Consider the following 19,925-nt stretch of genomic DNA (forward strand, 5'->3'; position numbering starts at 1 on the left):
TTTGGCCACGGCTGTGCTCATATTGGTCACCATAACAGGTAACCGTTCACGGGTCGATGTGGAGGTAGACCGTGACGGCTCCTGCAGCGCTGATTCAGAGGAACTGGAGTATGAGGAGGAGTCAATGTGTACAGACTGGATTCCTGCAATCCTTGGAGTTGGCAGAACACGTACAGCGCCACTCTCAAGATCTGTACCCGGCTCCACAACATTTACCCAATGGGCAGTGAGGGAAAGGTATCGTCCCTGTCCATGCTTACTGGTCCACGCATCGGTGGTCAGGTGGACCTTGCTACTGACGGCGTTTTGTAGCGCATGTTTAATTTTTCCCTCCACATGATGTTGCAGGGCAGGGACGGCTTGCCTGCTGAAATAAAAGCGGCAGGGCACGTTGTATTGTGGGACTGCCAATGCCATAAAGTTACGGAATGTGTCAGTCTCCACCAGACTGAATGATAGCATTTCAAGGGCCAGTAGTTTAGCAATGCCAGCATTCAGAGCCTGTGCTCGGGGGTGGTTTGCCGAGTATGGGCGCCTTTTCTCCCATGCCTGTGCTAACGATGGCTGTAGACTGGCATGGGAGTGTGAGGATGACTGGGAAAGTGGTGCTGTGGGTGGAATTACACTGTGTCTCTGTACAACAGTGCCAGAGATTCTTCCATGGCGATCCTGTGAGGAAGCCGAACCAGCTGTGTGTGAGCTGGAGGAAGAGGCTACAACACGAGCTGAAGAGGTGATAGGTGGCGCTGTAGGTTGGCCTAGGTCTTCAGTGTGTTTTTGTAACTCCACCACGTGCTTGGTCCGCACATGTTTCCACATATTTGTGGTATTGAGGTTGCTGACACTTTTCCCTCTTTTCACCTTCTGATTACACAGCTTGCATTTGACAAAGCAAATGTCATCTGCAACTGTGTGAAAAAAGGACCAGGCACTGCAAGTCTTGGGAGCGCCCGCTTTGGATTTTGGAAGAGCCATGCTCCTAATGGGTGCCGAAGTGGAGGCTACAGGCAACCAAGTCCCTCCCTCTCCCTCCTTTTTGGGCTGTTCGGGGAATCTCTTCCTCAGAGCTGCTCCCACCACCTTCCTGTCCCTCACGCCATGATGGGTCAAGGACCTCATCATCTACACCACCCTCTTCAAACAACTGCTTCTCCTGGGTAGTCTCGACAGCACAGTACGCACCAGAAAGTGGCACCTGAGTCTCATCATCAGATGCGTACTGAGGTGTGCTGCTGACCATAGGCACTGGCCCACCCGCCTCTTCAGATTCAGAGACAAAACGGTTGCGCATCACTGCATACTACCTCTTCTTCAAATTCTCGAATTCTGCTTGGCTGGCCCCCTCTTTCCAAGCCAAGAGATTCAGAGAACAGAAGTAGAGATGGCTCCTGTCCAGGGCTCTCTGACTGCCTGGGCAATTTGGCAGGTGGTGAAGAGACAGATGGATGCTCTTCAGTGCTCAGGACCTGAGAGGATCTGGAACTAATTGAAGTCGATGCGTTAGCTGCCATCCATCCGACAACGGCTTCAATTTGGTCCTCCCGCAGCAGTGGGGTTCGGCTAGCTCCTACAAAGCTGCGCATAAAGGACTGTTCCCTGGTAAAACTGGGGGATGCTGAGTCACTGGTGCCCGCAGCAGGCACAGAATCCCCACGTCCTCTCCCTGCAGGCACAGAATCCTCACGTCCTCTCCCTGCAGAAACTCCACGCCCACGCCCACGACCACATGCCTTACTCCCTGCCTTCTTCATCTTGGTAGGCTGATAAAGATAGGCAGAAAAGTACTAAGGGCTTAGTGTGCTTATTCCTGAACAGCTGCTAACAGGTATAAGAAACACTAATTTTATAAAGTGTGGACTAGACTTTAATATGAGCTAATGTGGCCTACACAACTGTAAAGTGGAGTGTTTGGTGAACTTTATTTAGGTTTTTTTTGTCACAAAAAGACACTGGATGTGCCTAAAGATGTAATAACGATAGTATCACAAACTTTTTGTAGCTATTACAATGTAGGAAGGTAACCTACAATGCAATAGATGAGGCTACAAAAAATAGGCTAATACTAATCTGGCTGGGGCTGCAGGGCCCAATGCTGCAGAAAGGCTCCTCTAACACTAATAGGAGAAATCAGGAAAAATTATGAATTGGCAAAAAAGGACAATGTATGAGGCAGTGACGCACGCTGAGCGCACTATAACCAGACGTGGCTGAAGCACACACTACAGGGTGAGCTGCACTCACACACACAGACCTTGCAGACAGCGGTGAACAGCACAGAAAACTGTGCACTAGCGCTGCAAGGCACAGCGATTTATAACGTAGCTTGGGTAAAGCAGAATAGACCAAATAGGTAGCTAAAACAGTCCCTCAGAACAACAGCGTCCTATCCCTAACTGAATTCACAGCAGAGTGAGCTCAAAATGGCGGCGGCGGCTTTTATAGTGCATCATGACATCATTTCAGCAGCCAATCACAGCCATGCCATTAGTTAAGATGCCTACATGCCTAACAGGATGTGCCCACACTTCTTAGGATCCTCATTGGCTGAATAAAATGAAAATGGCTCATTGCATTATGGGAACTTCCGATTCCGGTATACGATATTGCAAAAGTATCGGAATTAAGTATCGGAATTCCGATACCCGATATTTCAGTATCGGAATGCTCAACACTAGTTCTAAGTCAAATCCGGTACATGTAAATGGGGTCTAAATTAGGAATGTGAACATTTCACACACAGGTATTGGTCCCAGAAGTTACGGTAAAACGACCCTGTATCATTTTCTTTTCGACTTTATGGTTGTTACATAAATCTTTCCAAGGTATCCTCACTTTTAGACTAGGGCTAGGAGCAATTTGGTATCACAGAGAAGGCTTTTGATGCATGCTGACTTCCTAGCACAGTGGAGACACGGTGTCCCAGAGCTGGGGAGGAAAGCAGCAGATATGTAAATTCTCACAACATCAAACAGTTTGTCTGATTGCTTCATTCCTCGTACACACAGCGAATCTGCAGTCATCAGATTTCTGCAACTTTCAAGTTGTTTTTGTTATTTAGATTATAAACTAATGACATTTTTTATTTTTAATAAAACCTAATGTTCATCAGACTCGCCATCACTTTCCGTTTCTGTTTCTGTCTCTGATTGAAAAAAAAAAGTTTTAATTAAAGTCAAGCTAAAACTAGGATCAGGGGACACTCAAGTACCGCTATATTTAGCATCCTAATTAATCCTATTAAAGCATATCTAGCATGTCAACTTTTACTCCATGAATTAATAGCATATTAGAGATGACTTCATGATATACAGTACAGACCAAAAGTTTGGACACACCTTCTCATTTAAAGATTTTTCTGTATTTTCATGACTATGAAAATTGTACATTCACACTGAAGGCATCAAAACTATGAATTAACACATGTGGGATTATATACTTAACAAAAAAGTGTGAAACAACTGAAAATATGTCTTATATTCTAGGTTCTTCAAAGTAGCCACCTTTTGCTTTGATGACTGCTTTGCACACTCTTGGCATTCTCTTGATGAGCTTCAAGAGGTAGTCACCGGAAATGGTCTTCCAACAATCTTGAAGGAGTTCCCAGAGATGCTTAGCCCTTGTTGGCCCTTTTGCCTTCACTCTGCGGTCCAGCTCACCCCAAACCATCTCGATTGGGTTCAGGTCTGGTGACTGTGGAGGCCAGGTCATCTGGCGTAGCACCCCATCACTCTCTTTCTTGGTCAAATAGCCCTTACACAGCTTGGAGGTGTGTTTGGGGTCATTGTCCTGTTGAAAAATAAATGATGGTCCAACTAAACGCAAACTGGATGGAATAGCATGCCGCTGCAAGATGCTGTGGTAGCCATGCTGGTTCAGTATGCCTTCAATTTTGAATAAATCCCCAACAGTGTCACCAGTAAAGCACCCCCACACCATCACACCTCCTCCTCCATGCTTCACGGTGGGAACCAGGCATGTAGAGTCCATCCGTTCACCTTTTCTGCGTCGCACAAAGACACGGTGGTTGGAACCAAAGATCTCAAATTTGGACTCATCAGACCAAAGCACAGATTTCCACTGGTCTAATGTCAATTCCTTGTGTTCTTTAGCCCAAACAAGTCTCTTCTGCTTGTTGACTATCCTTAGCAGTGGCTTCCTAGCAGCTATTTTATTTATTTATTTATTTGTAGCGCTTGATGGTTTTTGCAACTGCACTTGGGGACACTTTCAAAGTTTGTCCAATTTTTCGCACTGACTGACCTTCATTTCTTAAAGTAATGATGGCCACTCGTTTTTCTTTACTTAGCTGCTATTTTCTTGCCATAATACAAATTCTAACAGTCTATTCAGTAGGACTATCAGCTGTGTATCCACCAGACTTCTGCACAACACAACTGATGGTCCCAACCCCATTTATAAGGCAAGAAATCCCACTTATTAAACCTGACAGGGCACACCTGTGAAGTGAAAACCATTTCCGGTGACTACCTCTTGAAGCTCATCAAGAGAATGGCAAGAGTGTGCAAAGCAGTCATCAAAGCAAAAGGTGGCTACTTTGAAGGACCTAGAATATAAGACATATTTTCAGTTGTTTCACACTTTTTTGTTAAGTATATAATTCCACATGTGTTAATTCATAGTTTTGATGCCTTCAGTGTGAATGTACAATTTTCAAAGTCATGAAAACACAGAAAAATCTTTAAATGAGAAGGTGTGTCCAAACTTTTGTTCTGTACTGTATCTTGTTAAAAGAAAAAAATATATATTTCCCACTATACTGAAAAACCGCATCATCTATAAGGCCATGTTCACACATCTTGATTTTTTTCAGCATATTTTGATTTTTTTTATGCAAATTTTCAGCTGTGTTTTACAGTACCAGCAAAGTATATGAGATTCCAGAAATCTCACGTATACATCATGTTTTTTTTTTTTTATCAGTATTTTGTGCTTTGCATGTTTTTTGGAAAATAGAGCATGTCACTTCTTTCATCATTACTTCATTCTAAGTAATGGGTAATGAAAAAAACGCACCAAAAAACAAGAAAAATCCTGAACAAACCTGGCAAGAGATCATGTTTTTCTGCAGAAAAAAAACGCAGCAAAAAAGCAATATGTGAACATAGCCTAACTGTTCAGAAACTCTGCACTAACTGAAAAAAATAAAGAAGCTATTTAGCATGTCTTGTTTTCAATCTCACTGAGGAATAATATTATACATACTGAATGGATCATGGTACTGGGGCTGGAAGAACTTGGTGGGGGGGGGGGGGGGTCTCTCCCAGGACATTGCTAAGGACCCTCTGCTAGTTCTTAGTTCATCAGGCAGGAACAGAATCGAGGTAAAAGATGCCGTGCTCCTAGGCATGGTATAATATCGTAGCAGCTAGAGCCAGCGCACTTAATGCCAATCCGTGGTGGGGGAGGGGTTACACAGATTAGCTGGACTGCCTGGCACGCAAAACCTAGTCCGGCAGCAATAATCTCTGGATCCTGATCATATTTTCTCCGGCATTGCCATAGACAATAAGCAAGGTAGAAGTGAACTATGGCACCTCTATTATATATGAAAATATCATAAGGAGTAGAAACACTGCAGTGAGTAGACAAATAATAACATGTAAAAAATATAGGGTACTTAGTTAAAAAATGTGATAAAAAAAAAGAATAAAAAGCCATCCCACAGCGGGAAGGTGTACCCAATCAAAATAGTCCCCAACTCTGGTTCCATTTTTTCTTTTTTTCACCTGTACTTTATTCAAGATGGGCTCTGTATTTTCTAGTGTGGGTTTCCAGTCTTTTACACACAGCGCTTTCCAAACACTGACAGAAGCAGCTGAGGCTCTGATCACACTGGCGTTTCTCATTTCAAAGTTCTATCCAATCATAACAGCAAAACAATGGAATTTACGGTAGTGACAGACCCCTTATATGTTGGTCAACGGAGCCCAAAAAATACCAAATATGTCTTTAAAGGCCCAATTTTTTACAAAAACAATTACAGCACAGGGCATAATCCTCAACACAAATGTCAACCAAGTAAGCTGGAGGCTGCAGCTGGATATCAAGCACCAAAACAAGGTTATACATGCAACCAATCTGAGACCCCTCCTCTCCCCGATACACATTAGATGAAAATTGGATGACGAACATCACAGACTACATCGGCCAATAATGGACTTTTTTGGTCAAAGTTGCAGCCAATGCTGAACATGGGCCGAAAAAATCCAGCACTTACAACTGGTGTTTTGAACGATTGCAAATGTTCGTCAAACAGTTGTTTGTCTAAACTAATGATGATTTGTTATAGTCGAAATTCACCATTTTAGTTTGACCCAGTGTGTATGGGCTCCCTTGTCGCTCTACAGTTCTGTTGCTCATTTTCAGGACACGTTTTGCAGCATTCAGCAAATCCAACATATATTTATGCTGCTTAATTCTTTTACCTTCCTGCAATTTACAACAGTTTTAATAATAAATACGATCAAATAAACTGTTGTTCAGACGTCATTATATTATTTGCCCATTGTAGGAAACGGTTATACTTAATCTGGTCATGTAGCTTCAGGATAAAGCTCCTCACCTATTGTAAATTTTCATGCATTTAAATGAGCAACTTTCCACCAAACGACGTTTCATTAAATAAATAAAAAATACATATATTGTCTCTGCATTCGTTCTCTGTAAACCTTCGCTTGTGGCTACTGCATCCCCCCTGACATATCCATATAAAACCAGTGCCAGAAAAAAGTACCGGTGTCATCAGTGTTTTGGATCAGAGTCACACTCTTCTGTGCTGCAGAAAAGTTATATTCACCAGACATATGGGACATTTCTACCCTAATAAGGGTCATTAAAAGGGAAAAAAAAATAAAACCATTCTCTTTTTTAACACGGCATGGTGCACTGATGTTATCAGGTTGAAAAAGACCTTTGTAGCTGCAGAGATGGAGAGATAAAAGGTGGTACACCGTGTATCACTGCATTTGTTTTACAGTGCGGGTACATTGCAGAGACCTTTCATTTATCACAGCCTGGATATATTAAGAAGCACAAACATTCTACAAATAATATTCCAAAAAGAAGCTTGGCGCAGTCAGAACTAAACATGAGTAGACATAGGGCAGATTCATCAAAGCTTTAATTGGCGTAAAAACTTTGTAAAGTCGTATAATTTTGGCTCAACTCAAGGCGGAGATGAAATTTTGCGACTTGTGGCGTTCTCACAAATTTTTGCCCAGCTCTGACAAAGTGGGTGGAACTAGATTGGGATGGGGACATGACTACTCCCAAATCCTACTCCAGTCCCCAATTGGAGAAAGATGAGTGGCGATGTGAATGCCACTTCTCCAACCATCCTGATTGATGAAGAGGCTGGCTTCATGAATCAAGAGGGTTTGACTCCAGCACACCTCCCCAACAAGCAGGGCTGTGGGATCGTGGAGTCAGTGTCCATTTTGGTGGAGTTGGAGTAGGTATGAAATGGACCGTCTCAGACTTCTAAAATTTAATAAATTGGGTTCATTAGTACAATGCAGGATGTGCTGTAAATGTTTTCATAAGAATTTGGGAAAGTTATGAAATGTCCTATAAATTCTGTTCCTGATCTAAGGATCTCGGCTTTTAGTTGAGATGAATCTGTGCTGCACTTTATGTACACGCTCAGTAGTGAGGTAAGGCTGTGGGGTCAGGGAAACTGAGGATTCGGAGGTTTGGCTTACTGAATCCACAGCCCTGTCATCAAGACTGATGAACAACACCGGTCTTAATGAATCAGGCCATAATGCCTTACTCCTGCAACGGTAATTGCCATCAAATTATCGTTTCACCTCAACTTACATATTTTATGCCCATTATCCTATCTGCAATTCGTGTCACCTACAAGACACAATGCAAAATTTGGATTCCTTAGGTAAAAATAAAAATTCATTTATCAGCATCACAATTGGGACGCTGAGTATTCTTCTATAGATTATGAAAAAGAAGTGGAAGCACCTAAAATACCAGGAGTTTTCTATTAAGTAAACTTTCCTTCACCTAGGTAAAGATTCAAATGGATCCATCAAAGGATCCATAATGTTATTTTTGGAGTAGTATGGCCTGGACTAGTTGTCATCGACCTGTGGCTTGTGACTGTCTGCCAGTTTGGGGGTTTAAAAGATCATTTAAGTATGGTAAACTGGACCCAGGATGATACTGCTCGAGGGGGTGCTTGAAGCTGGATGCAACAGTGTGGTGGAAGTGATTAATGCAAAAATACAGAATGGAAAACCACCTGGAATGAATAACGAATAATGAAGTAGAAAATTTACCCTTCACCCACAATGAGCATTTACAGTTTAAGATCTATACAAAGATCTATTAGTTGACCAGAGCATTGCGACCTCCTACTACTTTCGGCATCCCCGGCACCTCTACTAATTAGTGGGTTCCCTGACATCATTACGTTGATGAATGACGCACGTGTGATGTTGTGGAGCCTACTAATGAGAAGAGTTATTGGGTATTCCGAAGGCAATAGATTCGCAGGGCTCTAGTCCAGCAGCCAAGGACTACTGACGTGGCCACTGGAATATGGTACTGCAATAGAAATCTAATAGAATAGAAATCTGGTATTAATTTCCAGCAATGTAACTATTATATGGAGGCATTCTCTAAATCTAGAGGAAAGAAGGCTTCTATACCATCGTAGAAGTGAATTGAGATAGTATGGTAAATTCACTAAAAATTAAAAAAGGTGCCTGAATTACTTACAGTTACAGCTACTAGATTAATGAAGAGTTGTTGATCCAGATTTATTCCGATTACCACATCTAAAGTCAGAAAGAAAAAATGTTTCACCAAGCTAAGGATAATTGGCTATTGCCTTCTTCTGGATCAACACAGTAGGACATCAGGCTGAGCTGGGTGTCTTCTTTCAGCTTCACAATATATGATACTCTATATACTAACAACATCTATGCGAGGAAAATCTGTGCACTTTTCAAGAGTCGGTCCACATGTCATGTCACCCAGCCAACAGCACCTGCTCAGTACTGTTGAGGACCAACAACTTGAAAACAGAGCTGTCTACAGATGACCATCTCTTGTTCTTCAGCTAACCCAAGTCCTGCTTCTAAGGGCAAACAATGATAGCTTCAAATGGACTGATATTCAATTGCATTTGACAAATTAATGCACATTAGATTCATTATGGACCCAATTCATTAATACTGGCGTTTTTTGTGGCAATCTTTAAGAGGTTGTCCGAATCATCAATATCTGATTGTTGGAAGTGATCCCCCAACTCAGCATATCCGGTCACTGCCAGTACTGACAACAGCTGATCGGTGGGAGTGCCAGGTGTTGCACCCACACCGAACAGATATTGATGACCTATCATAAGGATACGCCATCAATATAAAGTCCAGGAAGTAGCAATCCTAGAAGTCAATAGTGACCCTTTAACGAGCCTTATCACATGACTTAGGATAAAAAGCCAAGACCAGAAACTCTATTTGCAGACACTGTGCTTCGGGGTACTGCTCCTCGTCAATGCAAAGTGGGAGTTCTGGTTTGGCTGGATGAGAGGCGTCAGACTGAGTCTCATCCAGCCCCGAAACAGTGTCTGCAAATTGAGTTTCTGGTCTTGGCTTTTTATCCTAAGTCATGTGATAAGGCTCATTAAAGGGTCACTATTGACTTTTAGGATTGCTATTTCCAGCAGGTGGCACTACAGTTTGAGTCCTCTTCCTCTCTGAAGAGACAATTTGCATATTTCCCAGAGGAGCATTGCGGCTTTAAAAGTCTCCTCACCTGACGTGCTTAACACGTCACTCTCCGCAAGGAGAAATATCATCATTGGTGAGCGCCTCTGTGTGCCTCGCCAAAAATGTTACTCCAGTCAGCGACATTTCTGGAGTAAGACATGCCGACACTATTCATGAACCTGATGGGTGGGTGTAACCATCCGCCATAAATTATCAGCTCTTCCCCAGTTTTGCCCATTTTTTCAGAGCTGCACAAAACTGGTGTGTAAATGCCAAAATTTGCTAAATTGTTGTGCAAAAAAAATTGCGACTTTTCAATGGGTTTTACGGAAACTCTTTAATAAATCAGCCCCTACGTTTCACCATCTCATACTTCATGGAGTTGTATAATTGACCTAATTATTTCCATTACTTTACCTTTAAAAAAGTTTTTCTAAACTTCAAAACATGGCTGCTTTCTTCCCAAATCACACTTTTCACTCTATACTAGTGAATAGGTTGCGTTTGGGGTTGCAGCTTGGCTCCATTGGCCAAATGTGTTGCTGTTAATAAGTAAAATATGGCTATTTTTTATATAGTACATTTTCATTGATTCTAGAAAAACAAAACTGAAGCTCCATCATGATTCCAAGATCCAGAGAATTCACTTTTTATCAGAACATTCATTGACTTTACTGAAAGACAAAGTCAATAGATGATTGCTATATTGCGAGACGATATGATTTTTTTTCGTTACACTACTCCTTACAGCATCCAGCTCATCTTTTCTCAACATCGTTCATGGACTTTGTACTTGGAGAAAAGAACAGAAGAATCTCCCAAGACATAACCTCATTCACCTGCCCACTGGAGCGGAAGAAAAGTAGATTCATTAATTTGGTTCTCCCACACACTGTGGAAAGGAGCATAACCTACCTGGAGTCAGCTTTCCTATCTGAAATCATTTTTACTGTAAAATGTATCTGGACGTAAAGAACATAAAAAAATGTGAGAAATACAACATCGGATGGCAAAGCGTTCATTAACGAAGCTGAAGAAGATGTGAAGACCCCGAGGTTACAATTATGGAATAACGCTTTGGAAAGGCAAATCTATTTTAGTTGCAGGCACTGTAATATATGCATCCGTATCTGTCCATCAGTACCGGATTTACACTTCAGGGGTCTCTATAGCCGGAAATATAACTGCCTACGCCGTGACACATCTACAATTCAGTATCATTTTTTCTCTACTGCCCTAGGTCAGGTTTGGAGCAATAAGGTGCAGGCTTCCAAATGGTCCACTTTGTGGAAAGTACGGAAATGTTTTTTTTTTATTTATTTATTTATTTTTTTATACAATTTCAATGCAGTTTCCAATGGTAAAAATCAATAATGACAGCAAAGATAGACCCCACAAATGTCATACTACAAGTTCCTAAGAATTGACCACTCTCCAATGACCACTACCGACACCCATTTTCCATGTGTCCCTCGCATGGACTTCCCTCTCTATTTGTATAACCGTAGTTCTAGCAAATTTGAACATTCTTATATTCTTTTCAGAAGGATAAGGATAAAAAGTTTTATAGGCCTAACCCTGATAAAAATGTATTCAATATATAATCTTAAAGGAAATCTGTCAGCAGATTTGATGTAGGAGCCGAGACCCGGATTCCAACGATGTATCACTTACTGGGCTTAGTGCAGTTCAGTTTTTTGCTATGGATTCTGAGAGCAAAAATGTAAATGCTGTTTTAAAAAAAATAAATGAAACTTTAAAAAAGTGTTTACTCATCGTTAGGATAGGTCATCAATATCTGATCGATGATGGTGCGACACCCAGCACCCCTGCAGATCAGTTGCTCCCGATGCAAGTGGCTCAATTGCGGAGCGGAACTACAAAGCTACATCAACAGCATAGTGGCCGCTGCCAAATACTGCACATGCACCCACTATTGATTCTAATAAGGGGAGAATGCGCAGTACCCAGCCATGACCACTATACAGTTGATGGAGCTGTGCAGCTCCACAATTCAGCACATTTGGCAGCTGGCAGCACCGGGAACAGCAGATCATCAGGGGTGCTGGTTGTCACACCATCATCGATTAGATATTGATAATCTATCCTACAGTGGTGGGAATAAGTATTTGATACACTGCCAATTTTGCACGTTTTCCCACCTACAAAGAATGGAGAGGTCTGTAACTGTGAGACAAAATATTAAAAAAAAAAAAAAAAAAACAGAAAACCCCATTATATGATTTCTACATAATTAATTAGCATTTTATTGCATGAACTAAGTATTTGATCACCTACCAACCAGCAAGAATTCTGGCTCTTACAGACCTGTTAGTTTTTCCTTTAACAAGCCCTCCTACTCTGCAACCATTACCTGTATTAATTGCACCGGTTAGAACTCGCTACCTGTATAAAAGACACCTGTCCACACACTCAATCACACTCCAACCTCTCCACCATGGCCAAGACCAAAGAGCTGTCTAAGGACACCAGGGACAAAAAACTGTAGACCTGCACTAGGCTGGAATGGGCTTACAGGACAATAGGCAAGAAGCTTGCTGAGAAGGCAACAACTGTTGGCACAATTAGGAAATGGAAGAAACACAAGATAGCTGTAAATCTTCCTCAGTCTGGGGCTCCATGCAAGATTTCGAGTTGTGGGGTAAGGATGATTCTGAGGAAGGTCTGGAATCAGCCCAAGACTACACGGGAGGACCTGGTCAATGACCTGAAGAGAGCTGGGACCACAGTCTCAAATATTACTATTAATTACCCCCAACGCCGCCATGGATTAAAATCCTGCAGGGCACGCAAGGTCACCTTGCTCATGCCAGTACATGCCCAGGCCCGTTTGAAGTTTGCCAATGACCATCTGGATGATCCAGAGGAGGCATGGGAGAAGGTCATGTGGTCAGATGAGACCAAAATAAAAATTTTTGGCGTCAACTTTACTCGCCATGTTTGGAGGAAGAATAGGATGAGTACAACCGCAAAAACACCGTCTCAACCATGAAGCATGGTGGGGGAAACATCATACTTTGCTGGTGCTTTTCTGCAAAGGGAACTGGATGACTGCACCATATTGAAGGGAGGATGGATGGGGTCATGCATTTCAAGATTTTGTCCAACAACCTCCTTCGATCAGTAAGAGCATTTCTTTTATTGGGGAGGGTGGGGGGCATATGAGAAAATCACTGATGAGACACTTATGGCAAAAACTAACACACAGCGCAAACGTTGATGAGAATCCAGTCCAAAATACTGATGAAAACCAATCTGTTTTTTAACGTACAGGAAAAATGACTGATGTACGAATGAGGCCTCATCCTGTATCAGAATGAATTCATTTTTAATTAATAAATAGGATCTGAACCCCAGCAGTGACTTTCCGCTTCATGCGGACAATCCTTAGTCTGCAGACCTAATCCTAGAGCTAAATGTACTTTTGTATCAGGGAATCTATCACCATTGTCATTTCCAATAATTTATTACAAGTTCGGGAGTTGCTCGGAGACTTCCTCCCATCGGCGCAGCCACGTTATAGCAATATATATTTAATGCTGCTGCATGGGAACAGATTACATTGATCATCACAGTTACTTTCATGTGCAGTCATTTCAGGCAACAGACACTGTGGCTGCACTTCCTCCTGAATGACGGCGTCGCGCTGTAAGATACCAGCTGCACAGACGAAAATAACACCGCTACATTAAATCGGAAAATGTGCATATGGCCATGCTTCTTTGTTCTTGTGAGTTTGACCGTCATCCCTGCACATGTGAGTGCAGATGGGGAAACAATTTACACAGTTACTATGGTTGAAAAAATAACATATGTCCATAAAGTTAAAAGGGAAGGTGTCATAATTTTTATTTTTGTATTAATAATTATTTATTACATAATACAAAATTAAAATGTATTACTTTAATAGTTTTTTTATTTATTCATTTTTACTTCAGCCACTGGGGGCTGCCATTTGCATTTGGGGGGCGTATAAGTGTCTGAGCACGACACTTACACACCTCAAATATGGCAGCCCCTGGGCATAAGAGACAGCGGTCGCTGTCCAACCGCATCTATTGTATTGAGGTTGCTCCTCTGCCTCTAGCTGTGACTTCGGCACGCCCCCTGGGCTGTCCAGGTCACAGCTGTGGGAGGAGATCATAGCCATCTTTGTGTAGCCCGAAGTGTATGCTGCGGGCTGCACTTTCTCCCTGTCTTCACCCACATGTCTCAGTGTGTGCGATGACAGGAGCTACCGGGGAGAGGAGGTGCTGGGGAAGGGAAATCCGGGGGAGGCGAGTATCGGCGACAGTGGGGAGCAGTGATCGCAGCCAGTCATCAGTATTACAGTACAGGCTGCAATCTCCGCTCACCACCGACGTGTTCAGAGCACAGCAAGGAAATCATAACGTTGCGGTACGCTGAACAAACTGACACAGAAGTGGACGCCGCACTGCATGGGAGCAGAGGAAGGTGAGTAGAAGAGTTTATTGTATTTTTCTATGCATTGAATATATAGGGGACATATACTGGGATGGGGGAACATATATCAAGATGGAAGGACATATACCTGGGAGCACTATAAGGGGCACATTATACTGTGGGGCTCCAAATCTTGCAAGAAGACTCTGCATCATTAAAAGGGTATTCTAATCTACAAAAATGATCACCTACCCAATGGGCCGACGGTAGCCAAGTACTGCATTTGGATATCTTTGTCACCGTCAAAGGCTTTGCAATGAGCGCAAGGGGGCATGTGCGGCCTGCAATTCAGATCAACTCCACCCAACTGGGGTCTTGCTGTTGGGAGAATGGTGACACATGTCCTCCTAATCAGGAGGTCTCAGAGATAGGATAGGAACCACACCAATATAACAATTATCAGCTATCCATAGGGACCTGCATCTATCTTGTGAACCAGACCATAATGCTTCATTGTCAGTGAAGAGGTGGTCAGTATTCCCATTCATTTGTATGGGAAGTCTGACCACCACTCCACTAAAGCTAGGTATACGAGATGGGATCTGCATTTAGTATATATTTATGGCATATTCTGTGGATATGGCAGAAATGTACAAAATGGGAATACCCCTTTAAGCCTCATAATACCCAAGACCCCACAAACAGTGTAAAACAAACCAGGAACAACAGATTAGAATTATAAACCAAGCAGCATTTTGGGGTCTTACTTTGGCAGAGACGTCATATAACATGGCATCCCTTACTTTTCTTACCAGCATGCCATGGATAAAAAACCCTGGGGGACTATAAGCAAATCTAATGGTTGAGCTAAATGATATCTTTCATTCTATCTGTGCAATGTTTAAACCTCATAATACAGTGGAATAATACTGACTGACTGTATTAGTTCCCACAACATCTTTAAAAGGAATCTGTCCCCAGGTTTTTGTTACCCCATCTGAGAGCAGCATGATGTAGGGGCAGAGACCCTGATTCTGGCGATGTGTCACTGATAAAACAGTAATCTTATCAAAACTACAACAAGCAGGCCAGTAACTGACGAGTCACTGGAATCAGGGTCTCTCTCTCTACATTATGCTGCTCTCAGTTTAGGTGGCAAAAGCCTGGTGACAGATTCCTTTTAATTATCAGTCATACTTTTATAAAACTTTCTTGCCGTCTCTACAACGGCTCGTCCATTTTTGTTTTTTTTCCCGAACGAGAAAAACGGTCCTAGTTTCATCAATAATTTTGTTCAAAGTTTCATTCGACTTTCATCTGCGTTAGGTACGCGTTTCATCAGCTTTTCTCAACTAAGAAAAAAAAAGTTCCTTTATCTTCGTCAATCTAGCAGTCCACGAAAAACAGCACGCAAAAAAAAAAACCAAACCCCACAAACATTGGGACATGTGAACAGCCCTATAGGCAACACAAGTTACGAGTTCTATATTCTATAGTGCCCGTATGCCAAAAGCGGACATCTGTATCAGCCATAACCTGTATGGATCTAGCAGATGCAAAGACTACTGTCCAGCCATGATAGAGACGAGCTTTGTTAGTTCTTTAGGATACGTCCAAAAAAAAATGTAAACTGCATCGGAATAATCAGGTGAAGATAATCAGGTGAAGCTTTGTCGCGGAATTTGCAGGGAAATCTGGTGCAGAATTCACGTCTTAAATATGCATTATGTCTCAAACATCAAACTTGTATGGAGCGAGGCTGCACCCACTGGGAGTATGCATAAAGCTTACGTACCCGCCAGTTCCGGGTCAGAAACCGGGGAATCCTCGCAGCGCACATTGCATGCACTGGGGGGGACTTATAAGTCTGCAGTCACATGGAGTGATCATTTTAAACTGGACAACCCCTTTAAGGGGAAAAAAAATTGCATGCAAATGCATGATGTAACTGATCACAGAAATCTATGCGCTATATAATTGATAGCGCTATGAGCCATTGTTTAGCTACCTGTATTCTTCAGTGAGGTCAGCGAGGAAGCAGAGGCTAAAGAGGAGCCGAAATCTTCCGATGATTTAGGTGAAGACTCTTGAAGCCGGATCTCCTGGGACAGATTATACGTGCAGGGGAGATCCACAACACTGCTGCAGCCAGAGGACTGGCTGGGTGCTCGGTCTGGTGAATTCACTCCTCTCTCCATTTTGCTGGCTCGCTTATCAGATATCTGTAAAATACAAGGTTTAATTATGGTATATGCGTTTTTAAACATCAGTGTTTTTTTTAAAAACTTAACTTGATGTATAGATCAAAATAACTATTTTTTCGATCATCATCTATTTTCTATATGTCAGTATCAGTTCTACTCTGCTATGACTAGGTGCATATTCATTTTTCTGAAATTTTCCACAAGTTCACTTCCTGTTTAATAAATCAACAAGGATTCTAGTGAATAAAATGGTGGGAAATTGAAGGGAATCTGTCAGCAGGTTTTTGCTACCACATCTGAGAGCAGCGTAATGTAGGAAAAGAGACCCTGATTCCAGCAATGTGTCACTTACTTTACTGGGTGCAGCAGTTGTGGTACAATCAGAGTTTTTAGCTGTAGTATGTAGAAGCTGAGAAAGCTAACCCCGTCCACACTACAGCTCTCTGTGTACATTCTCTATTGACAGTGAGCTGCCAATCAGAGGAAGGGCGTCCCTGAACCAGGATCTGTAGTCTGGGCAGTAATAATCTCCTGCTGATAAAACACTCATTGTACTGAAAACAGCACACAGGTTAATAAGTGACACATAGCTGAAATCAGTGTCTCAGTCCCTACTGTTCTCAGATTACATAGCAAAAACCTTCTGACAGAGTCCCTTTAATAGTGTGACATGCAGAAGTAGTGCTGTTGCTTTAAAAGCATTCAGCAACTATTAGAAGTAACACAAGCACATGAGATAGGAAGTATTGTGCTCCAGAAGCATCCAGCAACTAGAGAGGTTAACACAGTCACAGGAGAAGGGGAGTGTTTTAGCAGAGCCCCAGGGGAATTGTGGGGAAGTTGTTTACTGTCTGGCCAGAGCCAAAGAGAAAGGTGGCTTATGATCTGTATCTCACAGAAGACAAGGGAACATAATTCAGGTTAGGAGGGAAGCCAAACACAGGCCAGTCTGACTCCCTGAGCTAACAGTGTAGAGTATTGTCAGGCAGAAAGATAAGGACTGGAAGGAAGCCTGTCATAGAGATCACCTCCCTCAGCAAACCCTCCCCCCCCTCCGCCACCTCACTCTGCTGTAAAGAATGCTGTGTTCATTAATGTGCCTTTGCATTAGAACTGTGCTGTCTTCTACTACTGGGAGGACTGTGAACTGCTGTGCTGCTAAGGAAACTGTACTGTTTGTCACTGGAGCCTGTTGCTTATAAGACTTAACTTGCACTGGCTGTGCAGCTTCTTATTAAATGCTACTGTTCTACCGTTTATGAGGACTCTTGTCAAGTGTGTCTGGACAGCAAGTGAAACAACCTACGTGTCTGTGCCTGAGGGTTAATACCCCTGTGTGCCTGAAGGAAGCTGCAGCACATGGTCTATGGTCGCCCTGAGTAACAGTTCCCCCCGAATTCCAAAGAGTTCATGTAACCTGTCTCACCCCTATCTGAACCTAGCGGAGTGCGTGTAACAATAGGAAACAGATTACTATATTTTCCATCCATGCCATACAATACGTCATGTAAAAATGGTTTACAACCATCGATTTCTTTTTATAGCAGTCAAAAACAGGTTTAAAAAAAACAGAGGGAAAGCAAACAACTCAAAGTGCTTCTGATTCAAGTCTTTGAAGTTATGCTGCATTGCAAGCGTACAGGAGCACAGAGATCCAGAATGGTCATTCATGTACTGCCGCGACTGTAGATAGGCAAAGAGGCATGCTTATATAACAGCAACTCCAGGGGTGGACTGAGAATTACCTGGTCCCCTTGGCAAGAAGGGATATGAACCCCTTACCAAGTTAGTTTCTTTCTTTGTTTAAACTATTACTTTTTTAAATAAGAAAACACTCTTTCATGTTTTAAAATACAGCCCACAACCGGTAAAGGTATGGTGTGCCCCTTTAAAAAGTGTTGATACACTGGAGTTCTTGGGCAGAGTGGTTTCCCCACTCAGAAATAATACAGATGATTACATGCAACAGTTCAAGTAGAGTTAATTCGCCGGGAGGCAACAAGCTTGATTGTTACAAAGTCTCTTTAAGCGGTACTAGGCTTGAACAGGGGTTGAAGGTTGCTATATAAAAACAATGTAACACTGGTGACAATTTGATTATGCTTCCACTTTGAACAGTCTGCTGGCAAACAACTCAGCAGCACTTCCTTCATAAAGGCACAATATCTTTGTCGCATTCACAATGCAACACATATCCACAGATCTTCTAAGGCCTTTTCTAGTCTTTTTTACCTCAGCTATCTACAAGATTATCATTATTTCTGACATCAATACTTGCATCTGGAATACGGCATATCATACACAAATCTTTCCCACAAATGAAGATTAATACAATGTTGCTGATCATACATAACTAAAAGGAGTATAATACTAATTAGCAATAATACTTGCAGGGCAGTATGTGGCACTCATAAAATATAATAATTAAATCGCTAGGTTAGCCCTCTTAATCATCTAGGCCTTGGCTACAAAAGAGTCAAATCAAGGAACCTTTGAAAATAAAAGCATAATCAGTGAGTTTAGCTTGTCAGTTTATTGTGAAAAAATGTTTGCTACTGTTGGAGTATTTTATATCCCGATTACAGACAGAAGAGGACCAGAAGATCGCGGCATCTGATTTCACGAACTCCTGCATTGATTAGAAGTACTTCATCTTATTAAACAGTGCAGGTTTTTTTCCTTGCAGTGCAAGGATTAATATGTTCAGTTCAAGCGCCTGGAGCTTTCCTACCTGGATTAACTCAGCTGTTCAGTGTTGGCCATTCCACTCTGCTATACAGGTGCATCTCACTAAATTAGAATGTCATCAAAAAGTGAATTTATTTCAGTTCTTCAATACAAAAAGTGAAACTCATATTATATAGAGTCATTACAAACAGAGTGATCTATTTCAAGTGTTTATTTCTGTTAATGTTGATGATTATGGATTACAGCCAATGAAAAACACAAAAGTCATTATCTCATTAAATTAGAATACTTCATAACAACAGCTTGAAAAATGTTTTTAAAATGTGAAATAGATCACTCTGTTTGTAATGACTCTATATAATATGAGTTTCACTTTTTGTATTGAAGAACTGAAATAAATTCACTTTTTGATGATATTCTAATTTAGTGAGATGCACCTGTATATGCTCGCCTCTTGCACTTAGGGATTGCCAGTGTTAGTTCTTACTGCCTGGTTTGGAGTTTGTGGTTGGAGTAGTGTTTGGAGATTTGTTCAGGAGATTGTTGCTTGGAGTTTGTGTACACATACTCATCCTCTCCCATTTGGATTCTCCTTCTTATTACTCCCCAGTATTCCACTCTGTTTGGCGAGTGTATTTTGAATGATTGTTATTTTCATTTATACCGTTTCGTCTTCCCTTGTTTATCTTGTTCATGTTATCCTAAACACTTTAGCTTCCCACCTCCCTGAGTGAGGGAGGGGACAGATAAGGGTAGATATAGGCACATAGTAAGGAAAGTCTCCACCTTCAGAAGTAATCCGGGGGGACAGGAATAGACAAGGGTGTCCCTAGTTCTAGGGACCTGGTTAGCGCTCACA

The 19,925-nt window shown here is 42.0% G+C and overlaps 1 protein-coding gene across 2 annotated transcripts in view; it reads right to left on the reverse strand.

Moving 5' to 3' along the window:
* The window catches only part of CHGB (chromogranin B), a 220,947-nt gene that overhangs the window by 184,812 nt on the left and 16,210 nt on the right, over positions 1-19,925 (reverse strand). For both annotated transcript variants that reach the window (XM_073672261.1, XM_073672260.1), the window contains one exon: positions 16,183-16,396. In XM_073672261.1, the coding sequence (XP_073528362.1) occupies positions 16,183-16,372 (190 nt within the window). In that variant the 5' untranslated portion in view covers positions 16,373-16,396. The remainder of the gene's footprint in view (positions 1-16,182; positions 16,397-19,925) is intronic.

The sequence above is a fragment of the Phyllobates terribilis genome, unplaced genomic scaffold (genome assembly GCF_046119375.1).
Source record: "Phyllobates terribilis strain yellow unplaced genomic scaffold, ASM4611937v1 Scaffold_3__8_contigs__length_932513732, whole genome shotgun sequence".
Classification (NCBI taxonomy): Eukaryota; Metazoa; Chordata; class Amphibia; order Anura; family Dendrobatidae; genus Phyllobates; species Phyllobates terribilis.